Here is a 26,599-nt window from a genome sequence, read left to right on the forward strand (position 1 = left end):
ATATCGATTCATCCAAGCAAGAGTGGAGTCCAGGGACGGACCAGACACAAAATATTGCACCCTTGATAAAAGATTGTACATTGCAAGTTTAGAGGGACGCAAAACAAGTAAGGCTTATCTTTAAGCCAGCAAGATAGTACAAGCTGGGGTTTACTAGACACAAAATATTAAGTCCTTTAAAGGAGATTGGACTCAAACAGTTTACATTGCAGGTTGATTGGAACGGTATTTTCAATCTGATAAGTATCAAAATTGTTCATTGCATCTTACACATAACTGACATATCTATTCAGGTAAGAAATACAAAGTTCGGGGTGTCAGTGGTTGATTTTCTTCATTGAATCCCCATCCATAATAGACTTAAGGCTACTGAGCATAGGACATCAATACAATCTTGAAAACCAAGTGACGCATGCGAGATGTTCATGCCTTGGACACAAACATTTTGGAGAACATTTGAGTGTTGAACAAGAATGAAGTCGGTCTTTCTTCTCTGATATAGTTTCAGTTTGCTATAAACCCGTCTTAACGAAAGTAAACAGCAGCAATACGTGCTGGACGTATCCAGCGTTAATAATTGTTGGACATAAACACGGGTTTCTAAATTACCATATTTCCATAGAGAGGACGAAACAGATATATTGAGAGTCCCGTTAACGATGCCATGTGTGACGTTTGGGAAAGTCTCATCCAGCGAAATAACGCCGCACTCACTGGTATTCCAGCTATATGACAGCGGTCTGTCGAGTCTGCATGGACCAGACAATCCATGACTGATATCATGAGCATTGTTCCACATAATTGGGATACGATGACCCGCATCAACCAAAGTCAGTGAGCCTGACCACCCGATCCCACTAGCCGCCTCTTACGACAAGCATGGGCGCTTTTTACGTGCATGGGTTGCTGCTGAAGACCTATTCTAGCCGGATCTTCACGGGGGTCACCTACAGAAGTCTACAGATGTCTTCAGTTTCAGGTTGACGAAGAAGAGTCTCTGGGCTCTTTTCTATGATTGTATGTAGAGAGATAATTTCCCACAAACAAACATTTTCAACAAACAACAGCGACATTAACACGCGTCGGTAACTTTTGATATTCAGTGTCAAATGTGTCAACATTAAATTAAAAAAACAATGGAAAGTAGGTATACTGCTAACATAGAGTGAGTCTGTAACAAATGAGTCATTTTTGACATTTTCATTCGCCTGTACCTTACACTTTTTCATATTGTGATTTGAAACGGCAGACTGCAGATTCTCAATTCTCAGCCCCAAAGTAAGGGCTAATTACTTTAGGAATTCACTATCTTGGTGTCAGTACCACATGGAGCGATGTGGCGTCACAGCAGTGACGTTCGGCGTTGGACGAATCCTTGCTTGATTTACTTCAATTTACTTCAGGAAGTGCTCTTCATGTTGGCTTACAAAGTATGAGCAACTGTCTGTGCCATATTTGAAAGTATATTTAATCATGTAGAATACAAACAATGCTTGCGCATATACCGATATACTTTATTTAACAACTGTTATCCGTATTTCTTAAGGCTTTCAATCGACAACTCTCTCAAACCATTGGACACAACCCTTGTCGGGTTAATGATATCATAATTGTATTTTGGAAACCAGCTCCTTTGTGAAAAAAGCTTCATTTTGGGTATTTAGGCAGGCTGTTTTTATACATTTGAGTTTTTCATTAAATGCATGCGTTTACACATACACAAGTTAATTGTACACAAGTTAATTGAAAGTAATTGGGTTTTGAATATTTTGGGGGGGTACTTTACGCAAATACACTGCTAATCTGCAGCTCTGGTAATGTCAACAAACGGCTAATGTGCAATCATTCCTAGAATAGCACATATGATATACTGGCTGCCTCAGTAAGAGGAATACTTTTGAATATGTATGTTCCTTGTATTCAATTATTAATAATAGAAAAATCTCTAAATGTTGTCTGTTAAATTGACGCCATGAAAGCCTTGACAGGGTAAACAGAGAGTGCCTCTGGTAAAAAATACAGAAACTCAGGGTGAAGGGTATATTTTATTTAGATATAAAGTCTCTCCACCAGAACAGATCAAGGGTATCTGTGAATTGTTATTTATCTGGAGAGTTCAATGTCAACAGCAGCATGAAACAAGGGGTGTGTTATCCCCAACATAGCTCGTATGAATTACAAACAAACCATCCATGATAAACTTGTTGATATACACACAATTCTCATCTCTTTTGGTATATGTAGGAAATTAGAGTAGAGTACAGAAATAGAATCACAAGGACATATAGTCCAAGACGGATAGAGCAAATCCCAAACCCTTCAGGTTGTTGCATATTTATATGAATAACTGACAGTGTAAGACATGTATCAGTTTAAAAGAAACTTATAAATATTGTCATGTGTGTGTGTGTGTGTGTGTGTGAGTGAGTGAGTGAGTGAGTGAGTGAGTGAGTGAGTGAGTGAGTGAGTGAGTGAGTGAGTGAGTGAGAGAGAGAGAGAGAGAGAGAGAGAGAGAGTCCAGACTTTAATGCTGACTTTATAGTGCTAGCCCACAGAAAAAAACCATACCACATGGACACTCCACTCAGACACAGTATACAGAGCCCACCTGTCCTTCTATTATTCCCTTAAGGCTAAGCACCAGGTAGGGTAACAAACACCAACCTTCCTGACGCTGGGTAGACACTATCCGAACCACTGAGCAATGATGTATTTGCTCTATCCACTACACTAATGAGTGAGTGAGTGTGTGAGAGAGTAGGGTTTTACGCCCCTTTTAGCAATATTCCAGCAATATCACAGCAGGGGACACCAGAAATGGGCTTCACACATTGTACCCCTGTCGGGAATTGAACCCGGGTCTTCGGCGTGACGAGCGAACGCTTTAACCACTAGGATACCCGACCGCCCCCACTACACTAATGAGGTAGTCACAATGCAGAAAGAAGAACTGAAGTTGTTCAGGAGTTGTTTTTATAGTTACTTTGTTTACAAATGCAAATCTGTAAATGTTCATTCTGGAATGAAAGAACAACACCATTAATATCTTTAATTCTTCTTTTCAAAAATAAAATTCATGTCAGTTTCTAAAACCGACAATTAATTGAGTGATTTCTTTACAATGACCACAGCCCTTAGGGTGTAAACTCTTGGAAATCAACTAAAACAACAAACTTTTAGCTTGACACGGGAAATATTAGCCTGATTTCTTTAATAAGTACTGTATAACAAGAATGAATAGATTGGATGATGATGATGATGATGATGATGATGATGATGATGATGGGGATGCTGATTTTAAACTGGTGGTGTCATATCAGAATCTTCTGAATTCCTTAGTTGTTGCTAGTTGCTACAGATCAATATTTTCAACCCTGATGGGTGAAACAGAAGACTGAAGGCATGTGCATTATTAAAAACAAATATGTCAACATTGGAATCCTGTAACTTCATTGGTTAATGACACTTTGATGGAACTACTTTTTCTCATTTGTCACTTTCCACAAATGATGTATGAGGTTTGTCATGTAAAATCTGCAACATATGGTGTTCTAAAATATTTGTTATTAATCCAAATAAAATATCATTCACACATGATGTTTATGATAATGGACTACACAAAACATAAAAACTAATTAAGATTTGTAAGAAGAGAAAATCTGATTGACTACATTGTCCACTTTCCCTACACGTAAACAACAGTGTCGACATTCCTGTTCCCGATAAAAGTGAAACTCTTATTAAGATTGAAGGAAATTTGGTTGGAAGAATAGTGAACATAACATAGCCACTGAGCAGTTTTAGCACAATTACCTCATCTTAAACTAAATGAAAGACATTCAAGAAAGTATTAAAAAAACCAACTTATTGGGATACCTTACAATGAAACAATAGCATAGTCATGGTTTAAAACAAATTCTATGACAGTGGGCGAGAGTTTAAAAGACAACGAAAAGACAAAGTTAGATATATGCTCACTTGAAAGAGTCTGTCGAAAAAACCTTACTTTTTGCAGAATTAGTTTACACAGATTGTTTTTGTTGAGAATGTCCAAACGAGTTGGTTTTTTTTCGTAGTCATGAGAGCTTGTGACTTTGAGGCAACTGATGGCACACTGTCAACACAGGTTTGAATTTTGCATTAACACCAATGCCAAGTCATTTTAAATTCATTGTTTTACCATTATAAATCAATCAAAATGCATATTTTTCTCCAAAATTCATTATATATTGCTTGAATTGTCAAAGAATTAAGACCGCTCAATAGAACTATTTCGCATTTGCAGAATCTAAATGTTGAGTGTAGACTGTATGTGATCAGGTAAAATACCACAAATCTGATGCTGTTTTTCACATGCGTATGAATATGATGAAATGAAACTTCCCCTCTTTCTTTACAGCTTCTTATTCATAAGCGGATGATGAGTAAAAAACAAGAAACTACTCGTGATGAGGAATTTTTTGTCCATCGTGAAATTAATGTTGAAACAACATCTTTCATTTCACTTGGGACATATAATCCGTCATTCCTCGTAAATTATTTTCCATGCCGTCCTAGTTCATATTGTACTGCAATTGTTTATTGTATAACAATTCTTTGTTTTTTGTTGGATTCACAGTGAATTTTCTCTCTTAGATCTAGATTTCTGGTTTAACTTATTGTATCAATTTTGAAGTCGACACGTAACACAATACAACGCCTTTCCAGCTCTTGGAGGTATGAATTCTGTGATTGTGAAAAAGGGAGGTAATTTCACATTTAACAAGGCAGCCAGAGTCATCTGCCTTTACACTCACTTAATTTAGTGACCAAAATCTTGAAAAAGAGACCATAAAAAATAAAAGCAAGTGGTGCATTTCTTTGAAGAGTATTTCAGTTATATCATGGCATGTTAAGTGGGAGCCGTGCCTATGTGGCACATAAAAGCCCACAGATATTGTGTTGAATGGCCAAGGATCATAATTTAACCAATGATACAGAGGATGCAACCTTGCAGTACTTAAGAGCAGCAGGTTATAAAGAAATACATAACACATCGTATATCAAAATGTGAAATAACATATAAACAAATCTTACAAAGAAACAATCACTAAAATGCTGTCCATCAGAAGAACTAGGGGCAGGGCTGAAATGATGATGCAAAATCAAAAATACAACTTCCTACAGTTATTTGCCTTGTCAGTCTAGCATTACATCAATTATGGATGTGGCATTATAGATTTCTGAATAAAAGTAACATTTGACAAATCCTCAAAGAGTAAAGAAATGGTGAGAATGGATTTCTGTACCATGATCCAGCAGAAAATCACCAAACATTAGGTCTTGATGTTTACCTCAGCACACAAAGGAAAGAAGTGACGTTGGATCACCAACAGCTTGTTCTGATGGGTATAGGAGAACAAACATCTGCTCCTTCCAAAAGCATGTATATTCTTAATGATTATCAACAAAGTTTATAATTTACACAACATCCATGTCAAACTTATCGATGCTACCATCTCCACTGAGAACACCCTCACTTCTACCAGCTTGTCTTCTGGGCTTTAGCAAAAGACATATGCCCTTTACAAAAGGCATGTATCTTCATGATAATTAGCTAAAGAGTTTCCAATTCACACTGCATCCTTGATAACAAAGTCATCCATGTTAATGTCATCCATGTCAATGTCATCCATGTCAAAGTCATCCATGTCACAGATGCTACCATCTCCACTGAAATCACCCTCGCTGATATCATCATCTTGCTGTTCCAATTGCTTCCCCTCGTTTCCCTCAGTGTTATCACTACCTTTGCTTTCCAGGTTGTTACCTCTGCTGACCTGCTCCGAGGTGACTTCCTTATTCTTGAAGCTCTGACCCTTTGTCTTGGAGCTGTTATCCTTGTCTCCCTGAGTTTTACCTCTCATGAAGTGTCTATTCTGAAACTTTCCATTCTTATCTTTGATACAAGTACCTTTATCCTTTGCTGAATGCTCATGATCATCTTCGTCATCAGTCAACTTGCTACACATCTTTCGAGATTTTGTGGTACCAACATAGACTATGTCCTTTCCTCCACCTCTCTTTCCTTCTTTACCACTCCTTCTCACTGATCCATCTGTTTTGGAACGTTTGCCACGTGCAATGGATCCTTGTTTATCTGCCTCTTCAACAAAACATTCATGACCTTCATCAAAGAGCTCATCAGAAACTTCAAAGGCCTCAAATTCATCTTCCCGTCCTTCAATGCACCTGCTAAGGGGAGGGCTAAAATGTCTTCTTCCATCCAAGACAGAGTCTTGCTCCTTAAACCTTTGTGACCTTCTATCCTCATTCTTCCTCATGCTGTGACTGCTGTTTCTCCTACTGATACTAATTCTGTCATCCTCTCTATATTCTAAATACTCTTCCTCAGAAAATCTATCGTCCTCAATGTACACCTCTTGACCTCTCTTGTAAATCTGCATGTCTCTTTCATCAAGATTTCTGTGACCACTTCTTGTTTCTCCTCCTCCATAGCCCCTCTGACCATGACTTCTTGACTCTTCCCTGATTCTATTGCTCCTTGACCCCTGGTCTATTCCATGATACACGTCATTAGTTTCATCACCTATTCTCTCTCCCTTTTTAACAGGACCTCCTTCTCCCATCACAAAACCATCATCCATCACATGAACTCCATCTTCATCCACATAGGCCAGAGCATATTCTTCATCTTCATTCCCAAATTCATCCACGTACACTTCCACATGTTCCTCTTTTTCCACATTCCAGTCTCTCCTGTTCTGAAATTCTTTCCTTGACCGACCATGGCCATCTGTCCTTTGCTGAAATACTTCCCTTGCCACACCACGGTTATCTTTCCTTTGCTGAAGATGCTCTTTATCATCATCATCACTTTCTTCCACATCTGCATCAAGCCTTCTTCTTACTTTAATATTAGCATCCTCTAATCTTTCCATCATTATATGACTCCAAAGTAAGAACTTTCGGACACTATCTGGGTCTGTTCCATCAAACTTTGGAGTCGCTATACTTGGGGCTGCGAAGCTATTCTTTTTAATATAATCAGTTTTGTCAAGAGTTGTTGTTTCGGGGCGTGTAACCTTCAATGTCTTTGTCCATTCTGGTCTCAGAGCAAGAACGGAACCAGGCTGGAGAGATCTTTTCAATTCAGCACTTGCTGTTATGTCAGTTACCTTTGGTTCACTCTGGGATTCCTCCTCTTTTGAGGACTTTTCCTGTATATCTTCTACTACTGGAGCACCAATTTGGGGTTGTGGTGGAACTATTATTGGAGCTTGATGTGATTGTGCACTTTCTTGGGGTTGAAGTCCAGTTTGGGAATAGCATGCAGGAGGTTGGTGTGGTTGAACACTCACATCAGGCCCTGAAGCAGCTGCCACTGGTTTTTGACTAGAGGTATTTGCAATCCCAGTAACAGATGGCTGAGGAGATGCTGGTGGATCAAATGGACTTGCAGCAGCGGGTTGAGGCGTTGAGACTGAAGGTCTTACACTAGGTGGCACAGGGTTTGGGACAGATGCTGAGGGATAGAAGGGTGTTACAACCCCAAGTAAAGGAACTGCTTGTTTGGTGGGTATATCTGTAGGAGGTGGGACTGGGTGTCTGTCCATCAATGGCGGAGCACTGACAATTGTTTGTTGAGACTGAATAAGCTGTAGTGGAGGAAGTGGCACATGGGTTGCCAGAAGTGGTGGATCAAGTCTGGGAACAGGCTGCTGGGTTGGCAAGCTGGGTACCAAGTTGGGCCTTGGCACATTCTGGAACGACTGCAATGGTGCTGTGGATGAAGCTGTGGGCTTTGTCTGTGTAGACCTGTTTCCATCATGAATACTGCTTGAACCCACATCTGAAATTGTTTGTGTGGGTGTATGGGATTTGGGTACTTCTCTTTGCAAATCATGAAAAGCAGTTTCATTCTGACTACTTCCGAGATTAAAGTTCTGAGACTCTTCAAAGTAAGCCTCAAGATCTTCTGGTTCTTTTTCGGAATACATCTCTATTGTCGGATGTACATGTTTGATATGAAATTTAAGAGATGCTTCCTTCTTGAATGTTTTAGGGCATATTGGACACCTAAGGTGAATGAGTTCAGAAACATGGTTTTTGTTCCAGTGGTTAAGGGACTCATCCATAGTGCCAGTAAACATGCATTCTCCAGCATCTGTCTTTTGTTGGGGTGGTGCTTTTAATCTGGTTGGTTCATGTTGAACAGGCTCTGCAACCCTCATACAGGTTTCCTTTGTAACATTGCCTGGCATGACAAAGTGAATGTTATCTCTCTCCTGTTGTTTAGCCATTTGTAAGAATTTTGACATTTCTATTTTGTCCTCGATCCCGTGAAAGAAATCCAGGTGTTCACAAAAATCATCTGCGTCCACACATCCCATACTACAAAATGGACAGATGAGATCGACAACCTTTGCTTCATGTCGCTCTGTCCAGTGACGCTCAAACTGCAATGATGTTCCTTTATAGAAACATCCAGAAACATTGCAGTCATATTCAGTTCCTAATGGAATATTTGGTGGTGTGCCTGAGACACTGTCTGCTGGTGTCAAACCCGGAACAAAATGTTCTGGGCTGGACTGCCTTCTTGGCTTGACATCTTCAGGCAACAACCTTGGCTGGTACACTTCAGGTAACTTTTGTGGATGTATATCTTCAGGTATCCTTCTTGACTGGAAGGTTTCTGGCAATCTTTGTGACTGGAAATGTTCAGGCATCCTTCGTGACACATCTTCAGGCAACCTTTGTGGCTCCATGGCATCTTGTGGATGACTAACTTCATGCAATCTCTGTGATTTGAAAGTTTCAGGGAATCTTTGTGGTTGGACAGTTTCACAGTGTCTTTGTTCCCTCCAAGATGGAAAGGTTTCAGATGTCTGTCTCTGAAAGAAGAACATTGAATCATGTAAAGCTAGAGTTAGCTGACATATTTCAGGTTTTAGAAAGTTATTGCATCATTTCATTATGCAGACGCAATTAGAACTGGGACATAATATTTTCAAAACATGAAGAAAATAGTATCACTATAAAATTGCCATATTACTTGAGACAACATAATTACATCATACAACATCTGCAGCCTGCATATGTTTCTATTCAAATCATATATAACTGGATAAAACGAATAAAAGTTCATCCTCAAAACAAAATATAATCAATCAAAAACAATGTGTGTGTGTGTGTAGGGGGGGGGGGGGGGGGGGTAACAATGTTATTGAACATGAACTTCCACTTGTCTACTGGTAACAATGTTATTGAACATGAACTTCCACTTGTCAACTGGTAACAATGTTATTGAACATGAACTTCCACTTGTCAACTGGTAACAATGTTATTGAACATGAACTTCCACTTGTCTACTGGTAACAATGTTATTGAACATGAACTTCCACTTGTCTACTGGTAACAATGTTATTGAACATGAACTTCCACTTGTCAACTGGTAACAATGTTATTGAACATGAACTTCCACTTGTCTACTGTTAACAATGTTATTGAACATGAACTTCCACTTGTCAACTGGTAACAATGTTATTGAACATGAATTTCTCCTTGTCTACTGTTAACGATGTCATTGAATATACAGGACTTGTACACACGACACAACTTTGAAAGTTGTCTAGAACTTCAAGCTTGGTTAAAGCAAAGACTCACAGGACTGGTAGGTCTAGCAGATCTTGCAGATACAGCAGGAGCACCGTGGGGAGATCTGGCAGGTCTAGCATTCTGGGAGACATCAGACTTATGCAAGTCGGAAGCTGTTCACAAAGCATGAAGCATGAATGTAGCAACAATACAGCATTACAGCAATATCACAGCCACATTACTCTTGTATCACAGCAACAATACAGCATTACAGCAATATCACAGCCACATTTCTCTTGTATAGTAGCAACAATACAGCATTACAGCAATATCACAGCCACATTTCTCTTGTATAGTAGCAACAATGCAGCAGTAATGAAGCAGTATCATATCTGTATCACAGCCACATTAAATCAATATATGACATCAATATATCACAGTATCTACAGCAATCACAGAAAAACTACTGTGATATCCATACAAAGTTATATTTCGCCACAGTATTTAAAAAATATATCACAGCAATATTATGGTAATATTAGAGTAATATTTTAAAATACATCAGAGCAATGGTACAGCAATGTAATACCATACTGTTTTCACTACAACAATATTACAGCTATGTAACAGTATATAACAACTGTCACAACAACATTACAACAATATTTAGGGAATATCACAAACCAATGTGTAAACTTTTGTAAGAATCCGCTACATGGTTTCCTACAGTTTGCACTGTTTTTCGATTCATACCTGAATGACTGAAAAAAATCCACAGTCAATCCTTATAATTAAATTCAACTATAAAAACATGTGTTATCTATTTGATGTATTAGTATATATCCCAACGATTACAACCTTAACATTACAACAATATTCAGACATTATCACAGCGATATCAACACAATATTACAACAATGTAGCGGTACATTTGTCAGTGAAACAGAATTTTCAGGGAATATAAGAGTGGTCAAAACAAGAGCAACATATGTGTTGAATCTCATAATTAGTTACACTAAAAACCAAACTTCATTACATTGAGAAAAAACAGCCACAAAAAAGGTTGCAGTGGCAGCCATTTTAGATTCATATGGGCAGACCCAATCCATATGAGTCAGGACCAAATACTAGACATGAGATACTGTTTACAGTCACAATCTCATTAAAATCAGATGATAGTACTCTTTTAATTTGTACTTAGTACTACACAAAGATTTGAAGACCTTCCATTGCAGGTGATGCCAGCTAGAACACCCTTTCATCCAACCAATCAGGCATTGCTCATAAGTGTGTGAAAATGAAAGTCCAAATGTGTTTTCAAATAATGAAACCATGAAAAGGTTAACGCAGGGCATTCTGAAAGACAGAGGGATAAACATTTCAAATGGAAGAGACTTTCGATAGCCCATGGGAAGCACTTCATTCAATCTCAATAAAGCTGCTTTCTGATCAGCTTGTCGACTTCCTGTTGACATTTTATCGGTCAGTGAAAGTTTGCGAAAGATTGTTACCTGTGTAATGGCATGTCCTCAGACCTTTTTACGTAGCTGTAGCGAGCATAAAGATACATATATGATTTTAATGAGGCTGTTTCTGTCCCTGACTATCCACAGATATCTATATGAAAAGAACACAAAACTCACTTTTCTCACCTTTTGGTGGTTCCTGCGTCTGTAATAATAAAAAAATATTATCAGCATGAAAGTAAACAATGTCCTTCATACACAAACAGAAGTTTCCATACAATTATTGAGAAATTTGATAATTGTATGGGTTTGACACAGGAATCTCCACAGGAAGACAAGTATTGAGTAGTGGGGAGCTCAAAATCAAGAATACATTGAGTATTGTATACATGGTGGAGTGTTGTGGAGTGTTGTATACATGGTGGAGAAGATAAAAACATGTAAAAAAAGAAGCTGGACATCAAAAGAAACTTGCAACGATGTTCTCTCAATTTTTGTCTTTAAGGCCAGATTACCTGAGAAAAGAATGGCTTACTCACTTCTTTAGTGACGCAATGCACATACAAATAATTGCCATTCAGAAAGTGAACAGCATTCAAGCATTGCAAAGCATCCTCCATGTTCGCATAGGTTACAAACCCAATCAGCTTATTTCTGGAAAGAGAGATTAGTCAGCATAAGGAAACAGTAATAAGGGACATTGGCTTCTCTGTTTTTTTGGCGGTTCCCTATTATACAGGGTGCTAGGAACCTCATTGTCCCTTCTTACGAACATGCAGTGTACTGAACCTAAAATCATCACATCCAATACAATCTATACGGTTACAGGCCGGCAAAGCCACATTTCGAAAATAGATAGCCCAAATTGATGTGGCTCTCGCGGCAATGGTTATGGTTGCGTTATTGTATAATGTGGCTCTCGCGGCTATGCTGTCAAAACATGCTTTGTGATTCTAACAGGTTACCGTATATAACAAAACAAGTCTTGTTTTCTCATTTTCTATTCAACAAGGATAACATATTCATCAAAACTTTACATTGATGAATATGAATAGCATATGAATATCATAATGCAGATGAAGGAGGTCGCCCACGTGGTCAGCATATTCCATCTCACTCAGGTGTGGGTTCAGGAGCTGGATCTTGAGGGACGAAATACGTGCATCGATTGCCTTGTACTTCTTTCTTCGTGAAGGTTCTGATCACTGGTGTGAGAGTCTAAGGACTGCAACCTCTTTGAGTGACTGCTCTCGCTGAAATAGCTTCACTACCTCGTAGATGTTCGGGTGGCACTTCTTGGCAAGTTTCTTTATCTTGTTGTGCAACCCTTCCAGGTGATTGTTGGTACGGTGGCCTTGGTTTTCGAAATGGTTGGCATGAAGGCCCCTCCTTGAACCCAACAGGTTGTCACGTAGTCCATGAAGGCAGTCACTTTAGGGCCAGCAGGAGAGTCAGCAATGGCATCAAGCCACACATCATCTACTTTGTCTTGAGGTACTAGAGGGAGGGCAGCAGCTCTTGTCACCAGCTTCTTCACCTCCTCATCTTCCTTATAGTCCAACACCAGACCTTCTTTCTGCACCCTCCTCCAGATACATTGGGTGAAGTGAAAGAAACACCCTCTAACTAATGTCCCAGGAAATACCTCAGTCACGGCATTGTGAGCTGCACGTTCAAACTCCAACTGAATTGTAAGTGGGGCAAACTCTAGACCTCCTCTACTAGCAAAATCGCATAGGTACTGAAACATGTTGACATAACTTTTGTTCGATTGGACAACAAACAGTAAACTAATGGAAACATATGGCCAAACACCTCAGCATGTAAACAATAAATCTGATCAAACATCTTGGGACAGGCATAAAATGTACCATCACAAAATACAATGTCTGCAGTACACAAATGTTCAATGTTCTTGTCTGTAGTGAAGATGATGATGTCGTCACTAACACGGTGTAGGAACTGGTCGCCTCCCTCAGTCTGGGAGTTCCGCGCTTAGTAATTTAAATGTGGGACACTCATATAAAGGTATCGGTAATCGGATTAATTAATTACCTGCTAGAATAGGCGAAATGCACTCAGCTGAAAATGTGGCTTTACCGGCAATAGCCATTTCTGAAATGTGGCTCTCCCGGCTAGACACCATCTATACAAGTGATGAAGCCAATGCTGCTGTGAACAGTATTCTAGTTCTATCACCGACCCATGAACCATTATCTTTGCTGTTAATTCTGTGTGTGTGTGTGTGTGTGTGTGTGTGTGTGCGTGTGCGTGTGCGTGTGCGTGTGTGGACAAGCTTCCATTGGTGAAACATCAAGGCCCATCAAAACCTAAACACCAAAGCTCTGCCTCAATAGTTCACTCCAAGTCAGCTCTTTCAGACCATACCCATGACAACCCCAACCACAGCATCCAGTGGGACAAAATGAAAGCTCTTACAACCAACCTCAAAGACTTCAAAATCAGAAAATTCAACATCAAACAAGACTCCAACCATCAATGCATACCATCAATTCATCAAAGATCCCAATCGCTCATAATCTTGTGTCTATACTACTGGCTTCACCTGTTAAGATATCTCCCTAATATCACCGCTTTTGTGTCACTATACATTCTAATCTACTCAACTGTATAAACACTTCCTCATACCTGTATGGAGTACTAACAAAGCTGATAACTGCACTTACGTTGCAGTTGGTCTGAGTGTGTAGTAAGACAGTTCACCCCATTTCACAAAGTAGTCGTACACCTCCTTCAGGGTGGTCTTGGCAGACACATTGTTCACAAAAAGGCGACGGTTTAAGTTTTTCTGCAACAGAAAAAATCACATTTACAAAAAGTAATAGTGCATTCTAACAGATTCCCACCCACCCTAAAACATGTGTGAAAATGTTGACATGCTCAGAGAGATATTCGGAGAGTAAAACTACCATTACATAAAGTTTATGAAATCATGACACTACAAAAACTATGCACAAAGAAACACCAGCAGAAGGATTTTGAACTTGTACAATCCTCATTGCATTTCATGTCATTGGAGTGAATGAGTGAGTATGGGTTTACGTCGCTTTTAGCAATATTCCAGCAGTATCATGGCAGGGCACACAAAAAATGGGCTTCACACATTGTATCCATGTCGGGAAGCAAACCCAAGCCTTCAGCGTGACAAGTGAGCACTTTAACTACTGGACTATAACACACTTGTCATGTCGTTGGATGACTGGAAGATGGGGCCCATACAAAGTAGATCGTTTTGCAAACTGGTACAGTCGACCCTCACAATAACATCTTTCAAGATACTGTGGAAATCGGTTAAACTGTGGGGTAATCGACTTCCGACACCATCAGTTTAACTTTAATCATTAAACAAACATTTACCTTGTAACCCTTTCACTTGTTGCCACAGTACCTGTTGTCTGAGTAAATTAATGAGATCAGTGCACATGGTGTGAACTCTCAGTAAGGAATAGTTTTGAACATCAGGCATGCAATGTGTTGTCACTGGAATATCTACGAGATGGATGTGAGTGTTCAGTCTTAATCTGGACAAAAGCATAAAGTGAAGTTACCAAGATTCAATAGCAGAACTTGGGAACCAGGTTGTGAAAAGGGTCAGGTGCTTTTACTCAGTTCTAGGGAAACACCCACAATTGGCTTTTAACCCCTGTGATTTGATACCGAGGGTACCAAAGTACCATTGCAAAAAGCAAACAGTATTTTCATAGTTAGTTCCATGTTGAACTCAGCAGTGTTTGGGCCATTACTGTGTCCTCTAGTCTGATACATGTTGGTGAATGAAATTATTTGAAGAAATGGAACTGATATATCTACATATATATCTGTCCCCATATATAGATGTAATCAATGTTGCTCTTTCACTCACTAAATAATTTCCACCTTCATTTCATTTCATGAATGAATATAAATTAGCCTTCATAATTCCCACATTCACCTGATTGTTTAAGTGTAATTTGACAAATGTTGCACCATTATTAATGGAGTTCTCGCCTTATAAAATATAATGAATTACTTAACAATTGACACCATTATATTTGACGTCATGGCTGACTTAGACCCACCCTAGAGATAAAAAACATTGTACACCATGGAAGAATTGGTGGGTCCGTGGCATGCACCACAAAACAGATATTTGTCTGAACATGTTGAAAGAGAGAATTGAAAACAAACATACCTTTTGAACAGCTGACATATTCTTTGTATCTGGAAAAAACAAGCAAGGCAGGCTCACACGGGCATTCGGTATCCCCATGGCCTGTAGTCAGGCACACAGGAGCTCTCTGTATCACCATGGCCTGTAAGCCAGGCACACAGGACCACTCTCTATCACTATGGCCTGCAAGCCAGGCACACAGGAGCACTCTCTATTACTATGGCCTGTAAGCCAGGCACACAGGAGCACTCTCTATCACCATGGCCTGTAAGCCAGGCTCACAAGAGCACTCTGTATCACCATGGCCTGTAAGTCAGGCACACAGGAGCTCTCTGTATAACCATGGCCTGCAAGCCTGGCACACAGGAGCTTTCTGTATCACCATGGCCTGCAAGCCTGGCACACAGGAGCTCTCTGTATCACCATGGCCTGTAAGCCAGGCACACAGGAGCTCTAGGTATCCCCATGGCCTGTAAGCCAGGCACACAGGAGCTCTCTGTATCACCTCGGACTGCAAGCCAGGCACACAGGAGCTGTCTGTATCACCATGGCCTGTAAGCCAGGCACACAGGAGCTCTCTGTATCACCATGGCCTGCAAGCCAGGCACACAGGAGCACTCTGTATCACCATGGCCTGCAAGCCAGGCACACAGGGGCTCTCTCTATCACCATGGCCTGCAACCCAGGCACACAGGAGCTCTCTGTATCACCATGGCCTGTAAGTCAGGCACACAGGAGCACTCTGTATCACCATGGCCTGTAAGCCAGGCACACAGGAGGTCTCTGTATAACCATGGCCTGTAAGCCAGGCACACAGGAGCACTCTGTATCATGACGGCCTGTAAGCCAGGCACACAGGAGCACTCTGTATGAAGACGGCCTGTAAGCCAGGCACACAGGAGCTCTCTGTATCATGACGGCCTGTAAGCCAGGCACACAGGAGCACTCTGTATCATGATGGCCTGTAAGCCAGGCACACAGGAGCACTCTGTATCATGACGGCCTGTAAGCCAGGCACACAGGAGCACTCTGTATCATGACGGCCTGTAAGCCAGGCACACAGGAGCTCTCTGTATCATGACGGCCTGTAAGCCAGGCACACAGGAGCACTCTGTATCATGATGGCCTGTAAGCCAGGCACACAGGAGCTCTCTGTATCATGACGGCCTGTAAGCCAGGCACACAGGAGCACTTTGTATCAAGACGGCCTGTAAGCAAGGCACACAGGAGCACTCTGTATCATGATGGCCTGTAAGCCAGGCACACAGGAGCACGCTATATCACCATGGCCTGTAAGCCAGGCACACAGGAGCTCTCTGTATCATGACGGCCTGTAAGCCAGGCACACAGGAGCACTCTGTATCATGATGGCCTGTAAGCCAGGCACACAGGAGCACTCTGTATCACGATGGCCTGTAAGCCAGGCACACAGGAGCACTCTGTATCAAGACGGCCTGTAAGCCAGGCACACAGGAGCACTCTGTATCAAGACGGTCTATAAGCCAGGCACACAGGAGCACTCTGTATCAAGACGGCCTGTAAGCCAGGCACACAGGAGTTGTCTCACACAGGAGCACATTGTTGCACTATTCCTCATTGGTACCACCCAATCTCCAATCTTAGCTGGCTCTTAAGACAAAATAGCCAGAATCCCACCAGGGTTTTTAGCCAGTAGTACAAAAACAGGAAACATTTGTTGGTGCTATACAAGCTAGATGAAAGGTAACTAAGGGACTTTTATATAACATTACTGGTTTACAGATCTGCCAATAATAATACACCTACCTATTGCAGTTTTGTCCCGCTAAAAACAAGAAACAGAAGATATGTAATAACAAACAAGGTAACAGCCTGTCACTGGCCACAGCAAGTGGGGCTCATTAGAATTTAGTTGATTGATATAGCGGTGATTTTTTTTATGGAGAAAGGGAAGGTAACTCCGGAAGAATAAAAATTACTGTATCAATTATTTAACTCAGGTTAAGTTCTCTGCACTCTTTTGTAAACAACCAAACTAAAGCACTATAAAATGATTAAACCTACTGCAAAGAAGTATGCTTGTTCATGTTGGTTTTGTTGTTCCTTTAACAGTAATTCAATTGGTGTACATCTCAATTTAGTTATTCGGTAATCATGGAAACAGCTCTCAGACATTTGTGTAGATCTTTTTGTAGAAAATCCAAAACAGCATGGCAATTTAAATACTCTGTTGATATTGGTATAAAGATTCATGGAAAATATATTTTAAAAAATATGGATATATGATCAAGAAATGAACACAACAGATCAGGTTTTGTTCTTATTTTATGTTATTGAAGTGAAAACAACTTGTCTTTGGTTAAGTCCAACTTGTTACCATGGACACATCAAAAAGCACCACTTCAGCATGTGTTTGATACATATGCAAAGTTTCATAATAAAAATATCAAATGGTTTGAGTTCTCCTCCAGAAATAAATGATACACATATTTGAGTGTAAGGGATCGACCTTTTGATATTCTGATATTGAAAAAGCCTGTACTTTGCTGTCTTTCTTGACAACGATATACACGAGATAAGGACCCACAACATTTTGTTTGTTTTGTTTTGTTGGTTGTTTAACGCCGCACTCAGCAATATTCCAGCTATATGACAGCAGTCTGTAAATAATCGAGTCTGGACCAGACAATCGAGTGATTAATATCATGACCACCCGGTCCCACAAGTCTCCTCTTAGAACAAGCATAGTTGCCTGTTATGGCAAGCATGGGTTGCTGAAGACCCCAGGTCTTCACGGGTCTGCTCATAGGTACAAATACTCAAGAAAGAAATGTGAATACTAGGGAACCTGAGTACCCAAGTTAACCGTCCCAGCCCTAGTGCATACTCACAGGTTTGCTTTTGTCTGACACCTGTAAATGCAGCTTCCAGTTGTTTTTCAGTTTGTGAGTCACATTCAGACATCTAAAAGCATCTTTATCATTGTCGAAGGAAACAAAGCCATACTTTGTGTCCTTGTTCCTGGAACAGAGTGAGATGGGTTTTATGCTGATCAGATCAGAATTTGAATTTGGCAGCTTTTTTTGTGTGTGTGTGTGGTGGGGGGGGGCATCATACGATGGAGTTTACCCACAAGATTGGGTAACGGTGCTGACAACCCAAGGATCATATAAGGGAGAATCTTTAGACACAATGGTCAGCAGATCCTGATTGGCTGCTAAAACATTGTCCAAGAATTCGTGAAGATGGGCAAAACTGAGGATTGGTGCCATTTTCCAGGTTAACAATCTTGTGGCAATCTAGATCCCAACGGAAGTACCCGGGACTCATAGCAGTGGCCGGAGACTGCAAACCGGAGATATCTCGGGGACGAATGATGAGTTAGCATGTGTAGGTACGCAAATGATCTACTGTGTATGGGCCCCATCTTGGAAGTCGATGCTGAAGGGCCAATCCCCCTGATGTTGTGTCGAGTGTATTTTTCCATCTGAATTTTTGGTGGAGGGATAAAGAAGGACCTGTTCAGGATCTATTGTCATCCTCAATCTTGATCACCAGAACCAAGAAAAGGCAAAGACCCACCCTATCTTGGAGTTCCCAAATAACCTGCTTGACTAAAAGGGTTTTGATGGCGAGTTTGGCTGCCACCAACTTGGTCTCCGGGTGTCGGTAGTCTAGGGAAAGGTGGTAGTTGTAGGTCAGAGGATGTAACCAAGTCAAAAGGGTCTAGGGCAGTTGTGGGCATGGGCCACAGTAGAGTCATCTACAATCCCTGAGTCGGTAAGCTTGGAGAATGTGCGTGCGTGTGTGTGTGTGTGTGTATACTGCAGTATACGCCTAGCTGTGATTGTTTTATCTCATTACTGCTGAGGGCCAGAAGGGTTATGAACCAGTTGGGAATTGAGCCCCTCCAGGCAGACGCTCTATACACTGGGAGGCGGTGGAATGCTGCATCAGCTTACCCAATTTTTCCAACTATTCTGCAGCTGCTGACTTTCCCATGCTTGGAGAAGTGCCCTAACAGGTAATCGGAGGTCACTTCAGAAGGTATGTTGGATACAAACAGCGTAATCTTCTGTGGGGACTGCAACAGACAAAATTATAGCATTAAAATTTCCCTGATATCTTAAACAAACTACATGAATTTGATTATTCATGATATTGGTATTCTTATCCTGACACAACACATTGCAAATTCCCTTCAGGACTTTGTTCCTATAAAACAGAACCCAAAACATGCCCCTTTCTCCTCTGGGGCACCCCGATTAGTAACACAAGTTATCTGTCCCTGATCCATTCACTTACTTCTCATCAGTGCTTTGTTTGAACGTCAGATCAGTGACGGACAGGAGGGCCTGAATCGTGTTGTGTCAGGATAAGTATACTAATGTCATGAAAAATCAAATACATGTGCACTATTTCTTATCCTGACACAACACATTGCAATGCTTATCTCACAGGTGGAGGTGGGGTTTGCAACTTGCGGCGTCGGTAACCACTCGGATTGCGTCTGGATTAGGCTATGCTCAGTGGGTGCACTCTTCACAAATCCCTTTGAATATTTATTTGAGACACGTGTGACACAATGAAAATATCTGGCAACATCATCCAACATTGTTCATGAGGTGAACAGAAATGTAGGAATGCCAGACAATAATTATTCATGAAAGGTATGCTGCATATGTACAGCGCCAACATCAGTGATGCAAATGTGGGACAGTCAGTGCACCAAAAACACCCCTTGATGACATCCGTCACCTTACAGTTGGTATGCGGTGAAATCGTGGATGTGCCCTGATTTTATGGGGATGTTGTGCTTCTTCTGATCTTGCAGTCTGAAGCTCTTGAACATGGCTGTGATTTCCAGTGCTGTACTAATCTGGACGGACCTTGAAGCCGCCAAGATGGTATTAATATCTGCCACATACGTACCGAAGGCAGAGTAGGAGTGACCTTCATCGGATCTGAACATTTCGTTTTGCAGTAAGCCACAAACGATTCACGGTTGCTGCCTCCCATCTGGCCAAATCTCTCCTAGCTTGCTGAGATTTTCTCATCCTGACGTGTTTGAGATAAACTTCAATCTGCTATGTGGATAACGTGCTACATTCAGCATGTTGGACTTAATCACACACAGACTCCCGACAGTCCATATGTTGATAACTGCAAGATTTCCCCCTGTGACATGTGATGCACACTGTTGTATACACAAATGACAACAACAACGTACAAAGGCGAATAGAAAGACAGGAATCCTTTTACATGGGAAAATGTATTTCCAACACACCAGGTGGCCTTAAAGTTTTCAAAATTTGCATGCCAAATGAAATATTCCCACACAATATGAAGAAGTATCCTCCTAAAACAGGTACAGAATGACAACAAATCTTAAAACACAAGGATACAGAATTCAATTCCCAAGAGTACGTCTATCACTGTGTGCAATGAGAAATGAATGAAGGGATCAGGGACAACTTCTGTTGGTAGCTGAGGGCTGGGGGCGCCCCAGAGAAGGAAGAGGCACGTTTTGGGTTCTGTTTTACAGGATCGAAGTCCTGAAAAATATTTGCAATGAATTAAGAGAGAACTGAGAACATACAAACCTCTTGGGATTCTGAAGCAGCTGCTGTTTTTTTTGGATCTGGAACAAAGAAAGAAGTAGCATCTATTTCTACATTTGACACATTTATATATTCAGTTGTGGTGTGAGGAATATAAACTAAAGGACAAGATGATTGTAACAAGTGATGAGGCCCAAGCAGTGTCCCTTCTTACTGATGGGACCTGGGAACCTAATCTCATCACATTAAGTTTGTTTGTTGTTTAACACCACACTCAGCATTATTCCAGCATATGACGGTGGTCTGTGAATAATCGAGTCTGGACCAGACAATCCAGTGATTGACATCAAGTCAGCCAACCTGACCACCTGATCCTGTTAGTCGCCTCTGAAGATTAGCACAGTTACCTTTTATGGCAAGCATGGGTTGCTGAAGACCTATTCTACCCCAGATCTTCAGGGGTCAATCATTGGGGGTCTCATCTCAAATAGTTTTTAGTCCCTTATTACAGTCATTGGGAGCTGATGACTTTAATCTCATCATGTTCCGTACAATCTATTCAAGTGATGAGTCCTTTTAATGAAATCCTACCTTTTGCATTTTCAATCATCTGAAATCAAGAAATGGAAGATGTGTTACAAGTAATATATATAGGAACAAACATGAAATATCAAACAATATTTATTATTGTTAATAATTAAAAGAACAAAACCTCTACCAAGAGTAATTGCTTCTACCTCCCCAATTCTCTGCACATTGATGAGGTGTGAGTAGAAAGATGCTATTACGTGCTCATCATATTATAAAAATCTGAAGACTTTATAGTGTGATGAAATTACCAATATACCATACCAAAACAACACACTGTGGCATACAAGCGAGTAAGTGAAGAGACAACAGCACAGCCTATTGTAAGTGAATAGGGGTCTGCTTGCCGTGTGATGCTATTAACTAGGTAGAGGGACAATAGCACAGCAGCAGAAAGTGAATAGTGGTCTGTTAGTTGTGGGATTGTTGTCAACAAGGTAGAGTGTCAATAGCACAGGTGCAGTAAGTGAATAGTGGTCTATTAGTTGTGGGAATGTTGTCAACAAGGTAGAGTCAATAGCACAGTAGCAGAATGTGAATAGTGGTCTGTTAGTTGTGGGAATGTTGTCAACAAGGCAGTGTCAATAGCACAGTAGCTGTAAGTGAATAGTGGTCTGTTAGTTGTGGGAATGTTGTCAACAAGGCAGTGTCAATAGCACAGTAGCAGAATGTGAATAGTGGTCTGTTAGTTGTGGGAATGTTGTCAACAAGGTAGAGTCAATAGCACAGTAGCTGTAAGTGAATAGTGGTCTGTTAGTTGTGGGAATGTTGTCAACAAGACAGTGTCAATAGCACAGTAGCAGAATGTGAATAGTGGTCTGTTAGTTGTGGGAATGTTATCAACAAGGTAGAGTGTCAATAGCACAGGAGCAGTAAGTGAATAGTGATCTGTTAGTTGTGGGAATGTTGTCAACAAGGTAGAGTGTCAATAGCACAGGAGTAGTAAGTGAATAGTGGTCTGTTAGTTGTGGGAATGTTGTCAACAAGGCAGTGTCAATAGCACTGTAGCAGAATGTGAATAGTGGTCTGTTACTTGTGGGAATGTTATCAACAAGGTAGAGTGTCAATAGCACAGGAGCAGTAAGTGAATAGTGGTCTGTTAGTTGTGGGAATGTTGTCAACAAGGCAGTGTCAATAGCACAGTAGCAGAATGTGAATAGTGGTCTGTTAGTTGTGGGAATGTTATCAACAAGGTAGAGTGGCAATAGCACAGTAGCACTACGTGAATAGTCGTCTGTTAGTTGTCGGAATGTTATCAACAAGGTAGAGTGTCAATAGCACAGGTGCAGTACGTGAATAGTGGTCTGTTAGCTGTGGGAATGTTATCAGCTCATTCTTCCAGCTCTGCTCACAGCTATGACCATAAGAAAGGAATGCATATACTCACAAATTTGCTTTCGTCGGACACACGTACACTCAGCTTCCTTCCTTTCATATAGTGTTGCTCATTCAGACATTTCAGAGCATCTCCTTCACTGTTGTAGCAAACATAGCCATAGCCATTGTCTCTGGAACAGAGTGAGATGGGTTTTACTCTGCACTGAACAGAATTTCAGTTTGTCTGCTTAATTTGGGAGCACAAGATTAAACTCAGACATTTTTCACTTTGGTGACACCCACAAGATTGGGAAGGGGTGCTGACAAACCAAGGATCATATAAGGCAGAACGTTTAGACAAAATGGTCAGCAAATCCTGGAGTGGCTAACACTTCTAAGGGAAGCAACTCTACACAAAACAATTCATGCTGACTTGTTTCCCCACACTGGGCTTAAAACGGGCTCCCAGTGTTTGATGCATCATGAAATTTCAACAATCATGACGATCGGGCTGGCACCCGCTCTGCCTGCTTTTGGCTCAGATTTTTTTATACACCTTTTCTTTGTCTGCTCATCCATTTGATTCCAGTGTCAATAAACTTACGTCATCTTATGGCTTATTAGTAACAACACTGAAGATGCCTTCAGTTGTTTTCCCAAGGGATAAATCCCTGACGGGTATTCATTGTGTGGAATAGGACAGAGGGCAGTTGGTGGTTTATTGTCTTTTTCTTTAACGCCTCACTCAGCAATATTCCAACTACGCGACAACGGTCTGTGAATAATCGAGTCTGGACCAGACAATCTAGTGATTGACATCATGGTCTGATTGACTGCTAAAATTAATCGTACTGCCATTAAAGTAATTCATTAGGTTTCTTAGGAGGTGAAGGTCCAAGCACAGTATCAACAGATAAAATTACTTTGATAGCCGGTCACGCTACTGACAAAACGCGATGATACAGTTGTGTAATTCTTCCTCCGAGAGATCTGACACTTTGAGCATCTGTGCTATGAACAGTGGAGGTGCCTCAAGGGTGTGATGAGCGTCAATATTGATCTGCGTTGCAATGTTGCTCCTGGTGTTGCTCCTATGGAGCGTATATCGATAGTATTCAGACACCGAGAGGTAATCGGGATATGGCAGGTATCGAATGTTGATCTGCTTAACAACCAGGAGTGGCAAATGGGTAGAAGGGATAGGATGATTTTAAAAATTCACATTTTCTTAACCTTGAGACAAGTCAGCAGGTCAGCCCACCATGGCCAACTGATGATCCAGGTGAGGTGAGTTGACATGGGGTCAATTGTCAAAATTCAAGATTATTTTATTACATGTGTGTGTGTGTGTGTGTGTGTGTGTGTGCATGTACGTGTGTGTGCGTGCATGTGTGCGTGCATTTATTACACACTCAGACACATTATACTGGCTCATAAACGTCCTTGATTTTGGATACCCTATTCAGACATAGTATATCAACAACTCCAAGCCATCTTTGATTTCTCCCCTTAATGCCAAGTACCAGGCAGGGTTAAAAAGGCACCATGGTTTTAATGTCTTTTGGTATGAACCAGTCTGGAATTGAACCCCTGACCTTCTAACCTCCGGGCAGACAATCTGTCCACTAGTTCACAGAGGCAGTGCATCAGCTTACCGCCCAATAAGTCCTTCTACTGTGCATTTGAGGATTATCCCCCACTTGGAAAAGTGCATCAACAGTTCATTGGAAGTCACACCAGCAGGTATGTAGGACACATACAGCTTGATCTTCAGTGAGGACTGCAACAGAGAAAACCATGCCATAAAAATGACCCTGATATTTTAAAAATCAAATGTTATCTTCGTTCCTTCATGACAAAATTAAACATTAACTTATTGGAGTTAGCGAAGACATTGAAAAAAGCAGCATTGGATGAGATCAATGTTTTCAGTGGGTTTTCAATCTGAACAAAGGAAACAATCTTATCAGCCTTTAAACAAAGCATGGCCCTGTATATGCACGAACGTTGTTATTTTGTCACATGATTATAATTTACACACATCCATTACAGGTATATATAAGATAGCTATGCGATAAATCGCAAAAAAACATGACGATAGAACATGGCGATTTAAACATGCTCTCACAACTTACTGACGTAATGACTTATTGGACAACATTATTTTTGAGACGGTATTGTCTTGTGAGTTGTTCCCCTTAGATGTAGCTGGGCAACACAGATAAAGGAGATGGCCTAATGATCGTATTGAAAAGCAGGAGAGATATGACATCGGCATTGGGAGAAAAGGTATAGTTAATCGACCTGAGGATTACGAGAATATGTGCGAAATACCCTCCTTTGCATAAAATGGTTGAGATTGGGATTCTATTGAGGGAGTCGTCATTATTAACATACGGGTAAATATTCTTAAAATTTGTACATTTTAGCAAAATCCATAAAGAGGCTATACATACTGTTAACATCTCATAAAGAATAAATGACCTGTTGTCGTTGTTTATTGTACAACAGCAGTGTTTCATTGTACGACAGACAACGACGAGTAAATTTTTTTCTTAATGAAATGTGTGTAGCACAACTACTATGTAAGCCAACATGGACTTTTGTAAAATTTAGCAAAAGTCAGTCGGATATGGAACAATCTCATTAAAATCATATCTTAGTTCTCACTTCTGCAAAACAGATCTGAGGACATCCCATTAGGGGTCACGTCAGAACGACCTTTCATCTGACCAATCAGAGTGTTGCTTACCAGATCATGAAAGTGACAGTTAGAATGTGATTTCTAATCATGCAATCTCGAAAACTTTAACAAAGGGTATTCCGAACGATAGTTACAGGTTTAACGACTGAATCCATACAATTTAGACCATATATTTGCCATTCCAGAATGTTCTTTTGTTCAGGTTTCAAATTTTTAATTGAGAATTTGTCAAAATATGTTTCTAAGCGTCGTCACCAATTTGAAATAAGTGCCGTAAAGCATGAGAAAGCTGCCTTCTGATTGAACAGTTGAACCAATCAACTCAACTCTAAAGGGTGCACAGGAATCACGCATGCACGCACGCATGAATACAGTGTTAGAGTTGGGCATCTCAACGTCCTTACATTAAGAGACAAATTTACATTTTATACATCACTAAACTGGGTAGTATATTAGTCAAATACTTCATATTTCATTATTCGTTCAGCTAAGCATGGTTATCAATAAAAACATGCAGCACTGAGGAGAATTTTTTAATTAAGTGTTCATATCAATTTGCTTCAATTTAAATTACGTGACTTGAAACATTCCACAAGTGCATTGTGGGGCAGAGCTAACACATGTAAACAAAGCCAAAGATCGGTATCGTTGGTTTTATGAGTGTGTGAGTTGGGTTTACACCACTATTAACAGTATACCAGTCATATCACGGCGTGTCAGCTAAATGTGGGAGGAAAGCCCGAAGTGATGCATGTCTCAGACATTGACCACTTCGGTGAAACCCTCGAGCACGGGTATGGTGCTGACAAACTTAGAAACATGATTGGGGCAAACTGGGATTTGAACCCACAATCATTGGTTTCTCGCGTGCTCAAGGGACGCAACTCTGCACAGCGAATTGCAGCGCCTTAGACGACTGGGCCCCCGTGCCCTCCATTGGTATTATGAGTTGAGGTTTTTTTAAGTTGCAACTTGTTTCCACTACTACTGTAAGCCATGAAATAGTGTGCTTATCATGTTGGTTGTGCTACATGCTATATGCTACCAACCTGAATAGACGGCGTGGGGCACGATATAGCTTTGCCATGGGATGAACATGGCGGAGGAAGAGTAACAGCGGCCGTTTTGTTTGACTGCTGTATTTTGCTAAATGCTATACACTGAGAAACAGATGTACATGTGGCTTTTCAAGGATTGCTCATTCCTTTGTCCTGAG

The 26,599-nt window shown here is 40.7% G+C and overlaps 1 protein-coding gene across 3 annotated transcripts in view; it reads right to left on the reverse strand.

Moving 5' to 3' along the window:
• Window positions 1-2,048: 2,048 nt before the first annotated feature.
• LOC139444607 (uncharacterized) overlaps window positions 2,049-26,599 on the reverse strand; it is a 64,943-nt gene continuing 40,392 nt past the window's right edge. For all 3 annotated transcript variants that reach the window (XM_071225512.1, XM_071225513.1, XM_071225511.1), the window contains 13 exons: window positions 24,335-24,459; window positions 22,750-22,870; window positions 21,366-21,384; window positions 20,817-20,854; window positions 19,176-19,297; window positions 18,105-18,234; window positions 17,020-17,038; window positions 15,256-15,284; window positions 13,751-13,872; window positions 11,603-11,717; window positions 11,241-11,268; window positions 9,667-9,770; window positions 2,049-8,894 (listed from right to left, as the gene is read on the reverse strand). In XM_071225512.1, coding sequence (XP_071081613.1) covers window positions 5,613-8,894; window positions 9,667-9,770; window positions 11,241-11,268; window positions 11,603-11,717; window positions 13,751-13,872; window positions 15,256-15,284; window positions 17,020-17,038; window positions 18,105-18,234; window positions 19,176-19,297; window positions 20,817-20,854; window positions 21,366-21,384; window positions 22,750-22,870; window positions 24,335-24,459 — 4,254 coding nt within the window. In that variant the 3' untranslated portion in view covers window positions 2,049-5,612. The remainder of the gene's footprint in view (window positions 8,895-9,666; window positions 9,771-11,240; window positions 11,269-11,602; window positions 11,718-13,750; window positions 13,873-15,255; window positions 15,285-17,019; window positions 17,039-18,104; window positions 18,235-19,175; window positions 19,298-20,816; window positions 20,855-21,365; window positions 21,385-22,749; window positions 22,871-24,334; window positions 24,460-26,599) is intronic.

Source organism: Haliotis cracherodii, unplaced genomic scaffold, assembly GCF_022045235.1.
Source record: "Haliotis cracherodii isolate W230 unplaced genomic scaffold, xgHalCrac1.p SCAF_6, whole genome shotgun sequence".
Lineage (NCBI taxonomy): Eukaryota > Metazoa > Mollusca > Gastropoda > Lepetellida > Haliotidae > Haliotis > Haliotis cracherodii.